Below are 22,686 nucleotides of genomic sequence, written 5' to 3'. Positions count from 1 at the left end.
TCCTCCTTTAGAGAACACAAAGCGTCCCAAAAAGTTCCTTATAGGTTGGATTCTGATGTGACGCCTCTTTGGTAGCTAGGTAGAAAATCTTTCTACCAGTCTTTCCAGCGGTGACCATCTTGAGTGCTTGCCCGATTTTAAAGATTAAGATTTATAAGGAGCAGTAAGCAGGTCTTGCTGCCTTTCACAGGTCACGCCGTACTGGTTCTTTCGGCCATTAGAATCATGGACCATGAAATCATCGAATGTCAAATACGATTTTGGTTGGATTTGACGCAGCTCCGCGTCTTCGTGATTTCTATAATAAGAAGCCAGTCGGTTAAAGTGAATGACTGGAGCTTTACCCCTCGGCGGCTTTTATATTCTGCGAAGAAAATCGTTGATGGCTTGTAGCACTTGTATGTTTGAAGTTTCGTTGCCAAAACCTTCTGTCTATTAGGGTCATATGGCCAAACCAAGTCACCGTTGTTGTACCCTTGGTCTTTGGAATTAACATCATATGCGTGCTTCATCAGAACGCTGGTATCTTGAATGAAAATGCGCACTTGATTATGAATAACATCCGTTCTTCTGCGCAACTCGCTGGCGTAGTTCTTCCCGGCAACATCGGTTTCTGCCAAGCAATCAAACTTCGTAATGCAGTAGTTCTCGTTTTTCTCCCTTGGTCTGAATGTAGCTCAAAAAGAGCATTAAATCGGCAGATCAATTCTTTTATTAAGGCGTTGGCCATAGCTGAGGCTTCCTGGTTTGGTAAAGAGTCACGTTAACCCATTTGCTGAAGTAGTCAATCACGAACACGATGCGCTTATTCCTGTTTTTTATTCTGGAAACGCACTAGCAACGTCAATAGCAATCCTTTCAAAGGGACGTTGTATTGACGCATCAAAGCTTTCTACTTTCTCTGCGGCCCATTACTTGTAAAGTACGCATTTCTTGCACCGGTCCCTTACGGTTGCCTTACTAGTGACCCAGTAATTTTTTCCACAGTTCTCCCAAGGTCTTTGTCACTCCAAGGTGTCTTCCTGACATACCGGCATGGATTTCCTCTATCAACTCCGAAATCCGACATTTAGGCAAAACGATTTGCATTCTTTTCTCTTTGCCGTCATGGTCATCCATTCCCCGCCTCAAGAGTTGATCTTTCAAATATAGGGAGTTCCATTGTGCCCAATTTGGCTTCTTCCCCTCCTTTATCCAGGACTATCTGGATATTGGAATCTTTCTCTTCCTCTTAGTTTCTTTCGTTAACCTTCTATGCGTGTCCAGAGAAGTAGCGCTATGTGCCACTTGTGTCATTCCGGAATGAGAAAGAACATGTAGTATTGGCGGCGTTGCCAATATCGTTACATTATAGAAATACAAAATTAAAATAAAAAAATACTATTTTTAAATATTTGGTTATTAAATTAAAGGAATCAATTTTGAGAAAACGATAAATTTAATATGTCGTGCAAAAATAATAAAAATCTTGGCTGTAGTACTTGATAAAATGTTAAAGAAAAAATTATCGTCAATATAATAATGATAAAAAAAATCAAAATAATAATGAACAAATTAATTGGAAAAATTATGAAACAGTTTGTGGTCATGTTGAATTTAAAAAACGGAGAGAAGAGTTGATTACAAAATGTAGATCTTACAATTAAGGTAAAATAAAAAAAATATTTCCAAAATCTTGGTTATATTAATTTAAAAAAAATTAAAACAGAAGAAAAGAATTATTAGAGTATTTGAGTGTTAACCTTATAATGAATACATTTCTTATATTTGTTATTAAGTGGAAAAAATAAAGTCCCATAAAAAAAACAATAAATTGAATAAATGTATTTAGCTTTAGATACAATAATAAAAAAAATGGTTGGAAAAATAATTGATACTAAATCTTACCAAAAAATAAATTAATAAAGAGCAACAATGAATAAATTCAGTGTAAAAATGACAAAATGTTTTTTGTATTTGTTTTTTTAATTAAAATATATCAGATTTTAGTTATTGTTATATTATTTTAATAATGAAAATCTTCAAAAAATCTTACACGACATTAAATGAATAAATAGAGCTCACTACTTTTACAAAAAATATACAATATTTCAGTTATAAAAAATATTTTCTTAAAATCTAATTATTTAAAGAATAAAAAAGAATAGGATTTTCACGCAAAGACAATTGATTTAATGAATAAATCTAGTAAACAAATTATAAAATAGTTCGTGGTCGTGCTTATTTTGAGTTTAAAAAACAGAAAAAGCATTTACAGATTAGAAAATGTGTGGATCTTACAAATGAAATGTGTAAATTCTTAGTAGTATATTAATTGAAAAAAAAACGTTTGAAACAATACAAAAAACAGTTATCAAATATGAGTAGAGACCCATCTAATAAATAAGTTTCTTAAATTTAAAAAAAATATATATTTGTCATTAAGTTGAAAGGATGGGCTCATAAAGAAAACAACAAATTTAATGAGAAAATCTACTTATAGATACAATAAATTTGTTAAAAATTTACAAAATCTTGGTGATTTTCAGGATAAAAAAATCATTTAAAATAATTACAAATATTGGTCTATACGCATTTATTTGATAAAATTATTTAAAAGAAATATCATCATTAAATATTCGTAATTGATTTTTAGGACTAAACTCTCATAGAACCACAAAATATTCAATAAATAAATTTATTTAAAAAAATAATAAAAAGTTTTGAACATAATTGAAAAAATAGATGATTACAAAATGTTCATCGTAAAAATGAAATTAACTAAGTGCATACAATTTTTCCTAAAAACATAAAATTTATTTAATGAATAAAATTCTTGAATAACAAAGATAAGAATTACAAATTGATTACCCATTGATCGTTGTCATATTAAAATATTAAATAAAAATTAAATAATTAGCTTACAAAAATAGCGTTGGACATAATAAATCTTGGCAATATAAATTGAATACAAAAGTAAGCCTAAAAACTAAAAATCTTCTATAGTTATTAAATTTTTAAATAAAAGGTTAAGAAAAACAGTTAACCGCTGTAACCGTTAAAATATTTTAGTACATACTTAATATACAAAAATATACACAAAACATGCAAAATTAAATATTTCAAGGAGTCTCGCACATCTCTCGTCCTCAACCGCCTTTCCATAACAGGCCAGTATCACGGGATGAGGATCGAATTGTAATTGTATCGGGATCAGGTATGATATATGTATTTCCAAAAAGGAAATGATTAGTTTATCATGAAAATGTTTTAAAAAATAACTTATATTTGAATAGTGGACAAGGGTATGTAGATTTTCTTGAATGTTCTGTAGTTTGGTATATTATATTTTTGGTGGCTTTGTAGTACTCTTTTAGAAATGCTTTCATTAAAAGATTTTGTAGGAACTGTCAAGATTACAATTTGTGATTTTTGGTGGCAGTTCATAGCATGGTTATGCCATTTATATTTTATTCAATTTTCGAAAAAGACAGACTTTTGGCTTCATTTGATTTCTAGGAAATCTATTTTTATATTTCGGATTGCTTCAGGTTTAAGTGCTTTGACTAGGATTACCAACGCACTATAACAACTGTATTTCGTTAAACAAATGTAAAGTAGCATTGTATTATTTCATTCAAGTAGGTGCTTTCGGCTCTCGTAGGAAATCGGGTCGGCCAAGGAATCGAATTTCATCGTCTAGAACTTATAGTTTTAGCACATCTAAAAAAGGTATGATATGATAAGGTATAATGCTTGAAAGGTGCATACGACTATGTTTGAAATACCTATTATTTGAAAGCTTTTTGGGCTTTGTAACAGAAAAATTGCTACCTTAACTGCGAAAAAATATACCATGAATGTTACAGGCATATACACTAAGGATAGTTCGACCATATCCCCTAGGACATTCCTGAAAAAAGTCAAAGAATATCCCCAAATATAAATAAAAATATTTTCGGAATATCCCCAATGACCCTTTACAGTTTAAAGTAGTTTTGGTTTTAGTGGAAAACTATTTTCTTTTCTAACTATATAACTAATTATAGCTATGTAATCAATAAAGAAAATCATTAAAATCATTATTTTAACCAAAAAAGCTTAAATTTTCTATTTTATTTTAAAGTCACCTTCTTTGCAAACAAGGTCAAGTAAAAAAAAATATATGCACAAATTTAAAAAAAAAAAGAAATTTAAAATGTAATTTTTTGAGATAAAAAGCATAAAAAACTCGGTCGTTTTTAAAGTAAATGTGTTTATTTAATTTTTCTATCAATAAAAGGCATTACATTAAAAAAAATTGCAAGTAAGATGAAGAACTGAAACTTTCACAATACTCAAAATTTTCTTAAAAATAATTTTTTTTTATTGCGGAGGGTTGTTGGGTGGGAATCAGAAATAAAACAGAAACCTATTTACTTAAATATTGACGTTTCAACTTATATTAACCCCTTGATGCATGATTTTTTATTTTTGTCGGAAAAAAAATATATAAGATAAATCAATGCGCACACGTAAATGGAAAAATAATTAACAAATTATATATTGTGTTTTTATCAAAATTTTTAATAAAAAAGTGTATGTACCATATATGAAGCGCTATGCACTTACTATTTTTTAATCCATACTAAATAAGTTTTACAAACTTATTCAGTTATTCAGTGTGGAATCGAATGAAACAATTTCTGTCTTTATTTAAGCATAGGGGTATTTGGCACTTAACACAATAAATGTACGTCTGGGATTTGCACTCTGGATGCTTGCATCTATTTCTGTCATTCTCTCTCCATTCTGGCAAATGATCGATTCCGTCTTTTCGAACTTCAGTTTGGGGTATTTCAGTCGTAGGGCCACGTTTCTTCTTTTGCAAATAAGCATTTTCAAGATTGGCGCTAGGTCGTCCACATTTTCTGGTTAATACAGATTTCCCACTGTTGTATAAGGCATCTGCAATAGCCACCTTAAAATCTGCAAGTGGCATATATATATATATATATATATATAATTTTGCCTTCTCCATAAAAGCCAACTATTTACAACGCACATGTCCATAAAATGAAAGAAAATGCGAAGATACCATTTCTTGGATCTAATTTTAATGCGATAGTAACCGAGCATAGAGTCTAATAAGTCTACACCTCCTATATATTCATTATATTTCAAAATTGTTTGCGGGCATTCCACATTCTTGTCGTGTTTCTCGCTTCTAAAAAATCTTTGCTTAGTTCCCGTTGGCTGTGAACCGACGTAGGACAATTTTATTGTCATACCAGCAAACGGTACTTAACTTTACATCGTCTTTAATAGCAGTTTTCTCTTGCCAAGATCCTCGTCCAAGTTTTTTAAACTCTTTTTTTGACAGCATTTTACATCCTTGAACTCGATTCAAGCGCACAGTTCCAAGAGGATGGATACCATTCTTGGTCAAGTAAACCATAAGCGGGACGCTAGTAAACCAAATATCAAAAAAATCTTATGATTTACGTGTTTGGGGACTCTTTCAACAAGTTTCACCACCACATTACTACTAGTTCCCAAATCAGAAGCATCGGCAGGAACGATGTTGCTCTGAGAACCAGCAAAAATGTCGAAACTGTAACTAAAGCCGGAGATTCCACTCAGCATAAATACTTTAAAGCCCCACTTGTGTGGCTTTTTTGGATTATATTGTTTGATTGTCGATCTGGCCTTAGTGGGAATAATTTGTTCATCGACCGCAATATGTTCTTCAACAGGAATTATATTTAGTCTTTCTTGTAATCTTTCTAGTAAAGGTCTTATCTTGAATAACTTATCATGACCGGGCTTGCCACGAGGTATAAAATTATCATTATTATTAAAATGTATAAATCGTTTGATTTCTTCCCACCTGTTACATGTCATGACCCTATATATCATGTAACAGGTGGACGGGTGGCCTAAATGTGGTGACCAATAGTTCCTAGCTTGAGGCAATTGTATGATGGACATATGCCAATGAATTGTTCTATTTCATCATCTGTAAGGTTTGCGGGACGGTTTATATGTTTTTGTAAGCAATATAAATGTGATTCGGTAGTTATCGTCGATATAATTTCATAAGTCAAGAAGAACTTAAAAAACTCTGATGGTGTCTCTAAATCAGCAACCTCTGGGGGCATATTCAGGTTGCCCGTAAATTCAAGCTTCTTTGGATCTTTCCTGAGATTTCCGGTTCTCCAGGATCCTGGATTTATCTTCTCCGCAATTTCCTGGAGAGTCATATTTTCACTAACATAAGACTCCACATCCGTTTCAGGAATTGTTGTCTCGTCATAATCTCCTTCAGGCATAGAGTCATCACTTTCGTAGGCTAATATATTATGATGGTTTATTGGGATATTATTGTCTTCATCATATGACAAATCGGGAACATCACTCTCATTATCCTCTGGTACATCCCTAACATATTTGCTGTTAATTCCGTAAAATATTTTCGGATCCATCTGAAACCTACCAAACTCTTATTACCACGTATATGTGCACTGATCATGCACATATACGTAGTACATCATATACGTGATACATCCCATATACAGTGCCTTCAGTTTAAAACGAGCGATCCACTCTTAATAACTTAAAAAAAAAAACACGTCAAATTAGATATACCGGGGGATGTTTAATTATGCATTTACTGAAGTTCTGTCAATCACCTCCTCACCTCCAGCTAACCTCACTTTAATATGTCAAATGGGAACCCCCATCGTGTGATACATCATAGTAAGCAGCGTAAAATTCTCTATTCAACGGTATCAATAAAAACTCGGAAATAATGAAATCGGTAAATGTGTAAGCAAATAGTTAAGCGAGCAATAAGTTATAGCGAAAATGTCTAGAAATAATGAATATTTTATTTACGCCAAACTTTGGTATTTTAAATGAATACTTTTAGTGTGGTACCTACATCATTTTAAAATTCTTACATTTTTTATAATAGATCATCAAAAAAAAATACAAGCAATTTAGAAGTTAAAATGGAGCTAGGATGAAGCTCCCGCGCACTACACTTTGGTAGTTCGAGAGTGGCTTGATGAAAATTTTCGAGAAAAATGGATTGGCAGACGTGGTGCAATCGAATGGCCTGCGCGGTCTCCGGACCTAAACCCCACTAGACTTTTTTCTTTGGGGCTACTTAAAAAGGAAAGTTTATAAAACCCCACCTGAAAGTATTGAGAATTTAAAAAATAGAATATTTCAAGAATGCAGAGAAATTAGCGGGCAGACCCTTGCCAATGTTCGTAAGGAGTTTGAAAATAGGCTTTTTTATTGTCTTGCTAATAACGGCGCGCATTTTGAACATTTAATAAAATAAATTTGTTAAACTAATTTAATTTGTTTTTCTACCCTACCGATTTACACTTTAATTGCTTCTTGGTCAATCAATTTTATTTTTTTTTTTACAACCATTGATAGCATAATGAATGCCCTTTAAAATATAGTATCTTTTTGACATACCAAAGTTTGGCGTAAATAAAATATTCATTATTTCTAGACATTTTCGCTAACTATTTGCTTACACATTTACCGATTTCATTTTTTTTGGTACCGTTAAATAGAGAATTTTACGCTGCTTACTATGATGTATCAACGATAGTGGTTCCCATTTCACATATTAAAGTGAGGTTAGCTGGAGGTGAGGAGGTGTTTGACAGAACTTCAGTAAATGCATAATTAAACGTCCCCCTGTATATCTAATTTGGCGTTTTTTTTTTTTTTTTTTTTTTTTTTTTTTTTTTTAAGAAAGTTATTAAGGGTGGATCGTTTTGAAATGAAAGCACTGTATGCATCAAAACAATGTTTCTCCCTAATGTCTAAAAAAATTAAAAATATTGCTTGAACTCACCTTCAAATGAAAGTGCAACAAATAAACTATAAACGTCTATTTTTTCAATCACGAAACAAACTTTTTACTAAACAAAAATGACACTTTAAAAACATAAACATCGACTAAACCGACAAATATGTGATTCTCGGTCCCAAATATGCTACATCATGCATTTATTTAATTTTTAGATTCTAGGATCTTGAAAATATATTAATTTTATTATGTATCATATATGACACAAGATGCAGCAAGGGGTTAAGTCATCTTTAGGACACTGAAATGGATAATGTTTTTTAAAAAAAAAACATTCAAGTAATCACAGAGATGAAAGAAAATAATTTCAAGTATATAAAAAACATTATTAAAATAAATGTTCCCTACGTGTACAAAAATTAAAACAACAAAAAAAAAACAAAAACCACGACACAATTAAAATTACATTCAGGTACAATCCATTAAAAAAAAATTAATAAAGAAAATATAAAATTTATTTTATACATTACACATCTTACCTAAGTCTAGGTTTCTTTTGTTATAATTAAAATACATTTATAATAGGAGCGTAGATTATAAATGTATTTTAATATTATTATTATTTTTAACATGGGTTAAACTCAATTTCAATTAATCCATTTCAGTGCCCTGAGGATGACTTAATATAAGTCGAAACTTCGACATTTAAGTAAACAGGTTTCTGTTTTATTTCTGACCCCACCCAACAACCCTCCGCAATATTGAAGATATTGGGTCACAAACACGAAACTGAAAATATTTTTTTTGTTTATTTTGCAAAAAATGTGCAATAAGTATTTTATTTTTGAGACTAAAAGCTTAAAGAGATGCTTCTAAAAGTATTTTTAGAAGTATGTCCATTTAGTTTTGTTTTATTTTCAAAATCATAAAAAAGCTCCAAATGATAAAAAAAAGCTGAAAAAGTTAAATTTTCACAAAACTCAAATTTTCCCATAAAATCACTTTCCTAAATTTCTTCAACTTAATTTTGCATTTCTTAGATTTCTTCTATTTAATTATTTAAGTTCTTTTTATATTCTAGACTTGATAAAATGTAATAACGATATTATGATATTAACTATGTTTTTCATTATTTTCATTTTTTCTTTATTCAAATACCTACATATATTGTCTCCTTTTTTAAAGTAAATATGTCTAATAGATACGAGGAAGAAGTTATTAGGGGAGTTAATTTAGAAGAAAGTTGTTATATAGTTTTGATTCCCTTTCTATATTCTTGTACATCCCTTATCTATATCTTGACGATGTTGCAAACTTTATTGGTTTATAAATTACAGTGAGAATTGTAAAAAAAACCTTATATGAATATGAACCGAAATGAATGACCTTTACCGAATTTGAACAATGCACATTTAAACCTTTATGGGATATCCCAGGAATATTTATAGATATTTGTTGTTAATAGATATTCAAAATAATACTGAATGCTTATATTATATATATATATATATATATATATATATATATATATATATATATATATATATATATATATATATATATATATATATATATATATATATATATATATATATATATGTAATATATATTATATATATATATTATATATATATATATATATACAGGGTGTCTCACGACGAATAGACGCGATCGATATCTCGGAAACTAATTTTTCAAAAATTTTGAAAATTTGGCAACGTAGCACAGTCGATAGGGGCTACACAACTAAAATATTTTGACAGTTGTGACGTTTCCGGTTATACCGGAAGTAGGTGTCAACTTCGTTATTTTAAATGGAACACCCTATATATTTTTACATTTTTGGCTTTTACGTGAAATTCTAAGTATATTTTGTGTATAATGTCCTATACCTAAGTGTAACCGTTTTTGACATATTTTTAATTTCATGTGAAAAACTATGTTTATAAGCCCTAACATAATTACCGATTACTCCCTTTTAGTAGCCTTTATTTATTGGTTAGTTTTGGTTTTATTTTAGAGGAAGGACCACTTTAAAAGACTATTTTAATATTTGGCTAAAAAAAAGATACAGGGGGGTCAAAAACTTGCATTAAAAATTAAAATGAAAAAATCAATAAAAGTCAATTTTTTTAAATGGAAACCCCCTATTTTTATAATTTTTTCATAAAGATAATTAAAAATAAGGTTAACTTTGTATAAGGTTATCTAGTCCAAAAATGGATAGTTTCCGAAATATTGGCAGTTTAAATTTGGCCTAATATTAAAAGCCGTATAGTAACACGGCTCAAGGATTGTTGATTAGTTGGGCATGACGGTTGTCATAGTAACCGCTAGAAGCGGCAGTAAGATAATGGATTATAACAGAAATGTACACTTTTTCATTAAATTACACTTTTACGAAGAAAACTTAAATAGCAAGTAACTTATAAATTGAATGCATATAATCCATTGTCTTACTGCCGCTTCTAGCGGTTACTATGACAACCGTCATGCCCAACTAATCAACAATCCTTGAGCCGTGTTACTATACGGCTTTTAATATTAGGCCAAATTTAAACTGCCAATATTTCGGAAACTATCCATTTTTGGACTAGATAACCTTATACAAAGTTAACCTTATTTTTAATTATCTTTATGAAAAAATTATAAAAATAGGGGGTTTCTATTTAAAAAAATTGACTTTTATTGATTTTTTCATTTTCTTTTTTAATGCAAGTTTTTGACCCCCCTGTATCTTTTTTTTAGCCAAATATTAAAATAGTCTTTTAAAGTGGTCCTTCCTCTAAAATAAAACCAAAACTAACCAATAAATAAAGGCTACTAAAAGGGAGTAATCGGTAATTATGTTAGGGCTTATAAACATAGTTTTTCACATGAAATTAAAAATATGTCAAAAACGGTTACACTTAGGTATAGGACATTATACACAAAATATAGAATATTTTGTGTATAATGTGCTTAGAATTTCACGTAAAAGCCAAAAATGTAAAAATATATAGGGCGTTCCATTTAAAATAACGAAGTTGACACCTACTTCCGGTATTACCGGAAACGTCACAACTGTCAAAATATTTTAGTTGTGTAGCCCCTGTCAACTGTGCTACGTTGCCAAATTTTCAAAATTTTTGAAAAATTAGTTTCCGAGATATCGATCGCGTCTATTCGTCGTGAGACACCCTGTATATATGCTTATATTATATTATATATTGCATTTTTTATTTTTCAAGTGCCACGCTAAAATGGGCCTGATGATTACGCTTATATTAACAGATATTATTCTTTTTAAGCTATTCCTGCTTTTATGGGAAGTATTATTGCTATTTATCTTCTTGGTTGTAACTCTTTATAATTGCTTTTAAACGAATTTCTTTTTCCAGAAATATTATAGGATATTTCAGAAAAAGTCGGTAATTAAGGTTCGAAATTTGGTTTCTTTTTCACTAACAGATAATGAATATGTTTAATACTTTGAAAGTATTTAAAAAACATTGATGTAGCATAAAATAGACCCCTAAACGCCACTGATACTAGAAAACATTTATACTTATGAAATGGTAATTTTTACTTTGAAGAATTCAATGATTACCACCCTTAATGATCAGCGTCTCATTTTAAAATATCCTGTAAGCTAAAAATAGTTTGGCTAAGGATCTTGTATCAACCATAGTGTCAGTGACATGAAGTTTTATTAATATTTTAATGTACCTACATCGCACGTGTTATACTTACAATATTTGTTCTGGTATCAAGAATAGTGATGCATTTCAAACAAATCATATGTCAAAAGTCTCAATAAATGATCTCCAAAAATGTATCATTCCGATAAAAAGGAATGTATTAGGAATTTTAGACTTTTTTCATAAAATTAACTAACCAAATTATTTTTTTATCTTGTTAGTAATACTGCTAAAGAATCAATGTAAAAGTATTATGAAGAACTTCTTCATTTTCATATTAATGCCAGGTAAAAATAAAAACATAACAAATAATTAATAATAATTTTTACAGAACTTTAATTTAGGAAAATAATAGTACAGATTTTTTTGAACTAAATATTCGTCTCGAAATATAATTTTAAAAGAAAAATCTTCACGTACCTACTGAACTTTCGGAAATTTGAGGAACAATCCTAGGAAAAATGAAAATTCAATAGAATAGACATTTTATATTTATTTTTGACTAAATATTAAAATAAGATCGGAACTTTAAATTGAGACATAAAAAAAATCTTTTGGCTAGAAAATGAGTGCAACACAAAATAAATCGCCACATTCAGTTTAAAATAATGTAAATTGTCTCTTTTACCAACATTTGAAATAAATTATGCTCTTTTTCTGAATTTAGTTAAAAGCCGATATTAAAAGAAAATTTCTCTTTTTCTCTACTACTGCAAAAGTAGTCTCAGATTTTCAGTACGACGTTTTGGAGTTTGGAGTTGAAGCTAACGATGTTAGCATCTTCGGGAGAAGATTAAAACTGAAACTAAACTTTAACCTTCTCCTGAAGATGCTAATATCGTTAGCGAAACACGTGTCGAGATTAAAAATAAAGAGTTTTGGTTAGTGGTAAAACTGTCTCGTAATTTGAGCATTACACCAAAGGTTACATATAAGTAGGACAACCATAGGACTACATATAAGTAGTTCATTTTCAACGATGTCTTACACCAGTATTTTTCTCATAGGAGTTCTGTGAGAAAGAAAGATGTGCCATTAATGCAGAAATTCTTATGAAGCAATTGGTCAAAAAGAAAGTGTGGTACGTCATTGGAAAGGTAATGAAAACTCTAATAAACGAATATGGCTGAAAAAAAACTAGACGAAAAAAGGCTGATGATGGCAGCCAAAAGAGGAAACGACGTATTGTAAATTCGAAAGAACAATAAAGTTATAAAGAGTAATATTAAAAATGTGCAATCTATTTGATATAAAATTGATTTTAACAGGAAACGATTTTCTGTTAGATGTGTGGAAACATTTTCTTATGGTATAGGTAACCCCTAATATTGGCACTTTTTGGCCCAATTTAATTTTCTTTATATCTCAGTTTAACGATTATTACAATTTCCTAGATTACAATGATGGCTGTTGAATTTGTAACAGCCTATAGGCTGTATTAAAAGAATTATTTTCAAAATATCATATAATAAAAGAAATAAATATAAGAATAAAATCTTAGGCATACAGATGTAACAGACAATGTGGCTACATCACGATTTCCCAATTATGTAACAAGTTCGATTTGGTTTTAATTTTAATATGAATTTTTCAACTACATGCAAAATTGTTAATTTTTCTAGATTAATAAAGCATTTTTATGAAGAAATAAATGAGATTTAGAATAAAGATGGCGTATAAAGGATTTTTCCTCAGATTGACTCGGTTCTTAAAATATTGCCCTAAACAATTATCGCATGCTGCAAACCATGCATGCCGACCAACTTTAGTTGGTAAATTATTGTATTTTTGGAATACGGACAGAATAAACAGTTGAAATGGGTTTTGAAATCGATAAAAGATACCTTCTCATGCGGTGGAATTCCCTTGACTAGTAAACCTCATACCTTTTTTCGTTTTCAAGATCTTTATTTTATAGATACTGCATATGCTTGGGAAACTGCTAAGTTGGTTACAAATAAAATATTACTTTGGATAATACCTAAGTTTAATTTTTATTTTTAGCTGGTGGGTATGCCGTGAATATGTTAACAACACCAGCAGATATTCACTACTCATATGTACAACCATCGCTCGTGATGGAGGAGGATGCAGATGAAAGCATTGGACTCTCAACAACACATAACTTAAATATTCCTACTGCAAATCCCACCATTAATAACTATTTGCCGAGTATCCCATGGCTGAAAGATGTACTAAGTGAAAATGGCACTATTACACTAGATTCCGGTAAGACAATAGATAAATATTGAAAAAAAAACGCATTTTTGGTCTTTTTTTGAGGTAAGAGCTAAAAATGTAGTGACAATAATTTACTAAAACTAGTATAATAACAAATATTATAATAGATAAGCATAGTAAATACCTACCAAAGAACATTCTTGGTGGTATTTTAGAAGCTTAATGAAAGCTTCTAAGAAAGAGTATAAGAGTATAGAATTAAAATGGAATTTAACAAAAAGTAAGGGTGTAAACAACATATAAAACAAAAATATAACAGCAACCATACAAAATTACAACAATATAAAAATAAAACAGATGCGAATGTAGAATTTATTCTTAATTAGGATTATTAATTTTAACTATTTAAATACGAAAGCCATGTCAACTTTGCTATGATCACGTTATGGCTGTGTTGTATTATTTTTGAAGTATTTTTTTAAATATATTGCCTTCAATCTATTTTTTGCATAAAAAGGTGTCTTATGTCTAACAGTTCGGCTTCTTTAAAGGAAAGGGCCAAAGCATATCATTTTTTTTCGATTTTTAAAAATTATTTTTGTTACGCATTTTTATATGTTTTCCAATGCTTGAGGATGTATATAATCTAGTGTTCTACCCCATACTATTAAAGCATATGTTAAATGAAATTGAACCAAAGCCAAATATCTTAGCATCTCCTAAGGTCTTTAGGTAAGATGATTCAAAATACAGTGAACTCCGGTTATAACGTACCCTCTAGGGCGAATAAAATTAGTACTTTATAACTGGAGGTACGCTATAAAAGAAACCCATAAAAATAAATATGTAAAGATTTATTTGTTTTAATTAAAGGACTAAATTAACAAAAAATACATTCTAACTATTAAATACAAAAAAGATATAATATTAATATGTAACATATAACATTGAAATAGGATACATATACATATGTAATCAAAATAAATCTGTACTATTTATTAGTTTCGATTTTTCAAAAAAAATAACGTGTTATTTTTGTTTGCTGATTTTTTTTACACAATTTGAAATTCTCGATATGCTTCTCAACTTTTAACGAGGCTTGTAAAATTGTATCATCAGATCCGTAATCAGTATATTGAAGGAAATCCTTGACAGTTTTAATTGCACAAAGTGCTTCACAATAACTTGGAATGGGTTCGTTCACTGGTCCATCATCATCGCCGCTTTCGTTATCGGAACTTAAATCATTCGTTGAACAATTTGATTCTATAACTTCGGCAATAATGTCGCAATCCGCAATAATGTTAAGGTCTCCGTTGCTACCAGATTATCGTCGATGGTCGTAAAATTATCTAGTTCAGGAAGATATTTTTCTACAGTAGTTACGTCTTAGCAGTGATTTTGCAACCAATAACTTAGCGGAATATCCCAGTCATCATCATCATCAACACTTTTATATTTCCCGTACCACTGATTCAGAGGCAAGTCATCATCTGAATCAAACTCCTCAATCGATTTCACTAGATTAGCATGTTGAAAGCAGTTTTGAATCGTTTTTTGTGAAACCTCATTCCAAGATTTCGCAATAATTTTTATCGAGTCTAGAATTGTTAAATTGAACGTTTCCTCACTATCCAATGCTTGAATTAGGCGATACATAAAATATCTACGGTAATAGGTTTTCAGGCATTTTATTATGCCTTGATCCATTGGTTGTATGACAGAAGTGCAATTGGGAGGCAAAAATTCTAATCTGATATTTGTCAGATCTACATTCTTTGGATGAGCTGCACAATTGTCCACTAGAAGCAATATTTTTCTTTTTTGACGTCTTAGTTTTTCATCCCACTTTTTCAAATAATTTATAAAAATGTCTGAAGTCATCCATGCGCGTCTATTCGATTCATAAATAACAGGCAAATTTTTAATATTTTTCATGCACCTCGGTCGTTCGTATTTACCAATGACAAGAAGTTTACATTTTTCACTACCTGTCATATTTGCACAAACCCAAACGGTGTATCTTAGCTTTGATTGTTTGCCTCCCACACACTTTTCTCCGCTAAATTTCAGTGTACGGTCTGGAGTCATCTTGTAAAATAGTCCGGTCTCATCCCCATTAAAAATATCTTCACAGCCGTAATTTTGTGCAATACCTGGCCATTTCACGGTTAACCAGTTCACCACAGCTTCCCTGCTAACATCTCCTGCTTCACCGGACACTTTGCCGACATTGATGTTGTGACGAACTTTAAAACGCTCGAGCCAACCCGTAGAGCACTTAAAATCTCCACCGTGTAATCCCTTAGATAAATCTTCCGCTTTTGCTTTTAAAAGTGGTCCACTTATAGGAATATTTTCGGTTCTTCTCACCTCAAATCATCGAATAAGAGCTTGATACACATCTGGGCGTACGGGATTCCTAATTTTCTTAATTCTTTGCGATTTATTTTCACTTACTTGCTTGATTTTTTCACGATTGCTCCAAATTGTAGAAACTGTTGTTTTTGCCATATTTTTCCTTCTCGCAATACGCGGAGCTATTTACATCTGTGCTACCGGTCATCTCATTTAGCATGTTCTATAAAAATTCTCAGCAACACCGCCATCTACCCTTCTTACTGATATGGATTTCAGCTGTCAATTTTGATTGTGGAATGTTGTCAATTCCCTTTAGTACAGATACAGACAAAAGTCATTAATGTCACTTTTTTTAGAAAGATTATTGGCATTAAATTCTCTAAATTACTTTTACCTATCGATTAAAAATGACTTTCGTCGCTAGGACAAAAAAATAATGTCACTGTTAGTAGAAAGTGACAGTTTTTAACATTAAATTTACTGCGTATTGAAATGTTAGTACATCAAATTGCATGATTGATATCTTTGTTGCCTTCTTCATGAAAAATAGCGTACATAACCCGTAGATCAAAAGTTGTGACTCGCGCAAAATGCAACTTAAACTGCAACATGAAAGATATCTGTTATAAGTACGTTAATAAAAAGATATTTTCGTAAGCATTACAGCTGCTAATATAAAAATTAATTTATCATACTTTATTGATCACACCTGGTACATAGTGAAAGCACTATAAGTAATGTCAATTCTCGGGTTTATTTCGGCGAGTTTCGATCTTTGTCGAATGGTGACAGTCGGGAGTCTTAGGGCTGTTATAAGCTTCATTATTGTGTTTTTTTATTGTTAAATACTTCACGTTATTCACTGTATTTTGTGATCAGGCCCCAGTCAGAAAATTATAAGTAACGTCAGTGCTAGGATGTATTTAGCGAGTTTCGTTCTATGTACTGTGTTAAATCCCAGGGTTGTTACAAAATCTATTGTTGTATATTTTATTGTAAAATGATTACATTAGTTTCGATGATTGATAAGAAACAATGGCAGATTTACACGTTTTTAATTTAATAAATACAAATATAAATTGAAATAAAAAGGTTCCATTTTATCTTCCAAAACTATCGGAAAGAACCGATGTTGTTTTCGTATTTTTATCAAATCCTACGCAAAGGATTCAAATTGAGGATATTATCAGTACAGAAGCGTGGTGTACCACTAGGAAGGGTGCTACGTCTCATACTAGAAAGTGAATGTCGAAAAAACCTAAAAAAACGTATAGAGATGTCGAACAAGACCCACCTAATATCTTTAAATGGTTCAATAACCACCTTTTGACTTTATACCATCGAAATCAGAAACAAAAATTAAATAATTAGATGTAATACTGGGCTGTAATCTAATGTGGAATGAGCACTTAAAGTACAGCACCAACAAATTGAGGTGCTTAATGCGTAGGTTTAAAAAATATTTCATTTATGTAACTACAGTGTACTCCGTCTATAACGTACATGGGATGTAACGTACTTATAATTTGGAACCCGCCCAAATAGTCTTATCATTTTACTGGATATAACGTATTAACTAAAATTTTAACTCCGGTTATAACGTTCAATATTTTTTCCCGATTGACAGTAATTTTCCGGCTGTAACGTACGAAGGTACGTTATAAGCAGAGTATAATTTTCAGTTATAATTTTTTATAGTTATATTTTTTTTTCAGTTATAATTTTTTTCAGTTATAATTATAATTTCAGTTATAATAGTTTGCAGTTTATAATTTTCCACCTCTGTCGGGGATTCCCATTAATCGACACTGAGAAGTTTCTCTGTCGTCGCGCGTTGGCACCGAGGCCGCCGGGAATTTCCAGTTCTCGACTTTGAGAATTTTTATAGAACATGCTAAATGAGATGACCGGTAGCACAGATGTAAATAGCTCCGCGTGCGGACCTATTGAAACTCGCCGAAATAAACCCGAGAATTGACATTACTTATAGTGCTTTCACTATGTACCAGGTGTGATCAATAAAATATGATAAATTAATTTTTATATTAGCAGCTGTAATGCTTATGAATATATCTTTTTATTAACGTACTTATAACAGATATCTTTCATGTTGCAGTTTAAGTTGCATTTTGCGCGAGTCACAACTTTTGATCTACGCGTTATGTACGCTATTTTTCATGAAGAAGGCAACAAAGATATCAATCATGCAATTTGATGTACTAACATTTCAATACGCAGTGAATTTAATGTTAAAAACTGTCACTTTCTACTAACAGTGACATTATTTTTTTGTCCTAGCGACGAAAGTCATTTTTAATCGATAGGTAAAAGTAATTTAGCAAATTTAATGCCAATTATCTTTCTAAAAAAAAGTGACATTAATGACTTTTGTCTGTATCTGTACTAAAGGGAATTGACAACATTGCACAATCAAAATTGACAGCTGAAATCCATATCAGTAAGAAGGGTAGATGGCGGTGTTGCTCAAAGCATATAGACTTAGAACATTGAAAGGCCTTTCAATGTTCTAAGCATATAGATGATAAATCAAACTCGTGTATTATTGAGCAAATTTATTTAAAAAGCCTTTAGGACAAGCCTTAACCCCTATAAACTGTTTATCTATGCCTTTAGGACTTCATCAATTCTAACTAAAAGTGAGAACGTTCTGTAAAAGTAAATTAGGTTTTGTTAGAAATTACTCATTTTATAGAAGTAATACGCAAGTCTGTATTAATGAACCAGATTCCTAAACTCAGAAACCTTATCAAATTTATAAAATAATAACATGTAAAATAACTTACATACATATTAACATTTTAGAAAAAGACGTAAATTCTATTATTTAATATGTGGTATATCACGGATAAGGCAACGTGAATTGAACTCTGACAAGTTTAAAGTGACGTACAAACATTACAATCGTCAAAGTCACGTCCCAAGGAGAATTTGAAAAGGCGTCTCAAATGTTCGTAATAAATGTGTCTTCAAGGAAACTGAGAAAAAATCTTAAACGAAGTAAATATAGGTTATACAAAGACTTTTTAGGGATATATTTAGACCTCATCATGCTGGGTGGTTATAGAGACTTCAATATAGTATACCTTTATTACCTTTTATAAACAGAAAGGTTTAGGAAATAAAGTCTTCTAAAGAAAGGTGACCTACCGGGCTTTAAAAAAGGAATTAGGTATTCAAAAGGATTTTAATATCCGCTATAGTGGCACCTCCGAAAATAACCAATAAAACTGTCAATAAATATACATGTATCTTCCCAAAATTAAAACTAAAAACCAAAAATCGTGGTATGACCTAGTTAGCCAAAAATTACATATTATTTTTAACTATTACACTATAAAAAATCAAGTTAAATCTTTTCTTTTTCATTTATTTTTTTATACAGGATTATAAGAATTGAAATGTTGCTATTTTTATTAACTAATTTTATTTATAGGTACTTATTCGATTGGATTAAATCAAACGTTACCAGACCCCAGTCTCAGCCCAGACTGTCCAAACAGTGAAAATAATTTACCGGGAAAATGTACTTTGCTTGAACAATGCCCGGTGATTCACAAAACTTTGGTTGACTTTGTTACTTACAAAAAACACTCTTGTGTACTTCAGAGGTGAGAAATTATACTAATAGAAAATAATTTTCCATTAGAATGCATAAACGTTTCATTTCCAATCTACTATGCATTAAGGTATGAAAATTAAAATTTTTCCTTGTTTCAGTTTTGCTGGTGTTTGCTGCCCTCTAAGTACCATCACGCCAGTACCTTAAATTTGTGCTTACTACAAATTTTACTTTCATATTTATGTATTCATGAATTAGATAATTAGACAAAACTCGTTGCCTTTTTAAATAAACAGTTAAACAAAAAGTAGTAGTTTTTTACCACACTTCACTAAAATTAATAAAAAATACGAATTAATTAAATGATATTATTCTAAAGTAAAATGACATAACCGACGTCAAAAATACGGTCATATGCTACAAAATCCTTATTATTTTGAAAAAACACGTTGAAATGAATCAAATTGTTGAACACCGAAAGTTACCTATAGCGTTCTGGTCCAAAAAAATTTCCGCTGCTGGGCTAAGTGTAAGTGTTGCTCAGATATTTAAACGTACCTCATATGAGTGCTGGATACTCTTGGAAACTCTGGATAACGTATACAGTTTCTTTCTCATCCTTAACACCAATGGCACTAGGAGTTGTCCGCAATACCTAGCGTGTGGGGATGGGATCTTAAATACCAGTGTCCATTTAAGCCGAATTTCACGTCTTTTTAAGAACAGTCTAGTGGGATAGGCAGATTTATGTATACCTTAGCCTGTCGCATATTAGGTGCTTCCGTTTATCTCCGGAGGTTCTTCATTGATCTGATAACTACATATTTGGCTTGGGCACTTATAGGTTCGGAAACTATCGGCCAGTTTCGCAGATCCCAATCTAACAAAGAAGTCGCTTTGTCTTTACCAGCACCAGCACTACCTAAGTCATCAGGCATCAAGACAAACTGAGCTGCCCTGTAGCCCTCCTTCACCAGTACCTTCATTACTCTACACACTCCAGTACAAGCTTAGAGTTTGCCTTCTCGGCTGTAATATCCTTAATTACGGCTCTGCTTTCCAAACAGATTAGTACTAACTAATAAAGTTTTCTGTCCACATTTTAACACAGCAGAGACTTCAACCTGGAAGATAGTGACAAGCTCCCCCAACGAGTAGCTCCTGCGATGGTATATAGGACCTCAGCACAAAAACCTGCACCAGCTTGTAGCAGAGAGACTATCTCCAGAAATGGAGATAGTCTCTCCATTTCTTTGTATTCTCTTATTTTATTGATTATAATAATAATATAATAATAAGCTTTATTTCCAACAGGTTACATATACCCAGTTTCTTTACCCACGAAAATCAATTAAATATATAAATGTACAAGTACGAATGCATGAACTGTATTAGATTTATGCAACCAAACGATAAAAGAATTGCTATATAATAAAAAAAGTAGTGAGTTTGAGAAAATAAATAATAAAAAATCAACACTAAATTAGGATAAGAATCAAGAATTAAATTGAATCAAAAGAGCAAAAAAAAATGAGTAAATAAATGTATTCAAACTAAAAACTTAATAAGAAGTAAATAACCTAGCCTCCCCCACCGACCATACGCAGGTGGCTCAAAATAAGTGCCAAATTGTCATGGTGAATGTCGTAAGAATTAGCAATAGTGTTAAAGTTTTGACACATAAAGTGAATAGGACTCTGGTTCAGAATGTTGGACCTGGCCGGGTCCAAGTTAAAAGCTGGACACTGTCTAGATTCTGGGCGTGGTATATAAAAGCAAATCCTTTGCAAAAGGGATGGGCAGTCAATTTTATGGTTAAGTAAATTAAACAAGAATTTCACCGAATGCATTTCTCTCCTCTTCGCAAGTGACCGTTCAGTATATCTAGAGAGCAGCAGGTTATGGTCAAAGCCCCTTGGAGGATACTCCATCATCGCCGTTGGACTGATTCTAATAGGTGAATGTGCTGGTTGTAAATGGAAGACCAAATGAGTAGAGTACAGAGTTTTGGCAGGTGGCAGTGTTCGAAAAAAGTTCGCAATTTCTAATAATTAAGCCCAGCATGCGAGTAGCTCAAGAAACAGCATTTTCGATGTGAGAAATAAAAGAAAATTTTTGGTCAAAGGTGACTCCAAGATCCTTAAAACAGGTAGACCTTGCCAGAGACTCTCCACTAACTGAGTAATTAAAGACAACTGGACTTTTGATTCGAAAGTAGCTGGCCACATTACACTTGGAAACATTAAGGTTAAGCCGGTTTAAAGTACACCAATGGTGGTGTACAGTATTGATGTTCTCTTGCAGTTGACCAAAATCTGCTATAGAGTCAGTCTTATGGAAAAGCTTTAGGTCATCAGCATATGCTAACCGAGAGCAATTGAGGGTGGAGATCAAGTCGTTAGCGAAAACGTTAAAGAGAAAGGGGCCCAAGTTAGAGCCCTGAGGAACTCTGGTGGGTGGAAAACAAGCAGATCTAAAGCCTTCGACCATTACAAACTGAGAGCAATCAACTAAATAGGAGTTAAGGAGCTTTATCAAGCGATCGGAGAATCCAAACTGGCGTTCAAGCTTATTTAATAGGATGAAGTGGTCAATCTGGTCAAAGGCCTTTTGAAATTCAAAATAATCATCCATTACTCTCAAAGAGACTTAAGTATATGAACAAAGGAGGGAGAAAGTAAACTCAAAGTCTAAGTCTCATAAATCAAGCGTCTATTTTAGGTTACGCGTTTCGCCGTATTAGGGCATCATCAGACCTATCTAAATACAAAAGCCACACACTGACTCACACTAACATCAATAAAAAAAAACGGATGGTGTAAACTCATTTTATTTTATATTTTTTTATTGATGTTAGTAAATTAATTTATAAGCCAACTCGAATAACTTTGAGAAAATGCACAGAATGGATATAGGGCGGTAATTCTCTATTGTTCCAGCATCACCCTTTTTAAAGATAGGGCAAACTTTAGCTTGCTTCCAGATATTGGAAAAAATACCTGTGTTAAGGATCAGATTAAAAATGTGGAGCAGAGGGTCTGTAAGTGCAACAGAGCAGTCCTTAGCTAAAAAACTAGGAATTAGATCTG

At 31.5% G+C, this 22,686-nt stretch overlaps 1 protein-coding gene across 22 annotated transcripts in view; it reads left to right on the top strand.

The window, feature by feature from the left end:
• The window catches only part of LOC126735508 (inter-alpha-trypsin inhibitor heavy chain H4-like), a 44,010-nt gene extending 24,106 nt beyond the window's left edge, over nt 1–19,904 (top strand). For 7 of the 22 annotated variants that reach the window (XM_050439545.1, XM_050439546.1, XM_050439543.1 and 4 more), the window contains 3 exons: nt 13,480–13,704; nt 19,472–19,646; nt 19,756–19,904. In XM_050439545.1, the coding sequence (XP_050295502.1) occupies nt 13,480–13,704; nt 19,472–19,646; nt 19,756–19,804 (449 nt within the window). In that variant the 3' untranslated portion in view covers nt 19,805–19,904. Of the gene's footprint in view, nt 1–3,106; nt 3,197–3,621; nt 3,712–13,479; nt 13,705–19,471; nt 19,647–19,755 lie in introns of all 22 variants that reach the window. The other 15 variants (XM_050439533.1, XM_050439530.1, XM_050439527.1 and 12 more) reach the window with 5 other exon arrangements.
• Nucleotides 19,905–22,686: the final 2,782 nt, after the last annotated feature.

This window comes from Anthonomus grandis, chromosome 4, assembly GCF_022605725.1.
Source record: "Anthonomus grandis grandis chromosome 4, icAntGran1.3, whole genome shotgun sequence".
In the NCBI taxonomy this organism is placed as follows: domain Eukaryota; kingdom Metazoa; phylum Arthropoda; class Insecta; order Coleoptera; family Curculionidae; genus Anthonomus; species Anthonomus grandis.
This window is presented reverse-complemented; position numbering and strand designations above follow the sequence as displayed.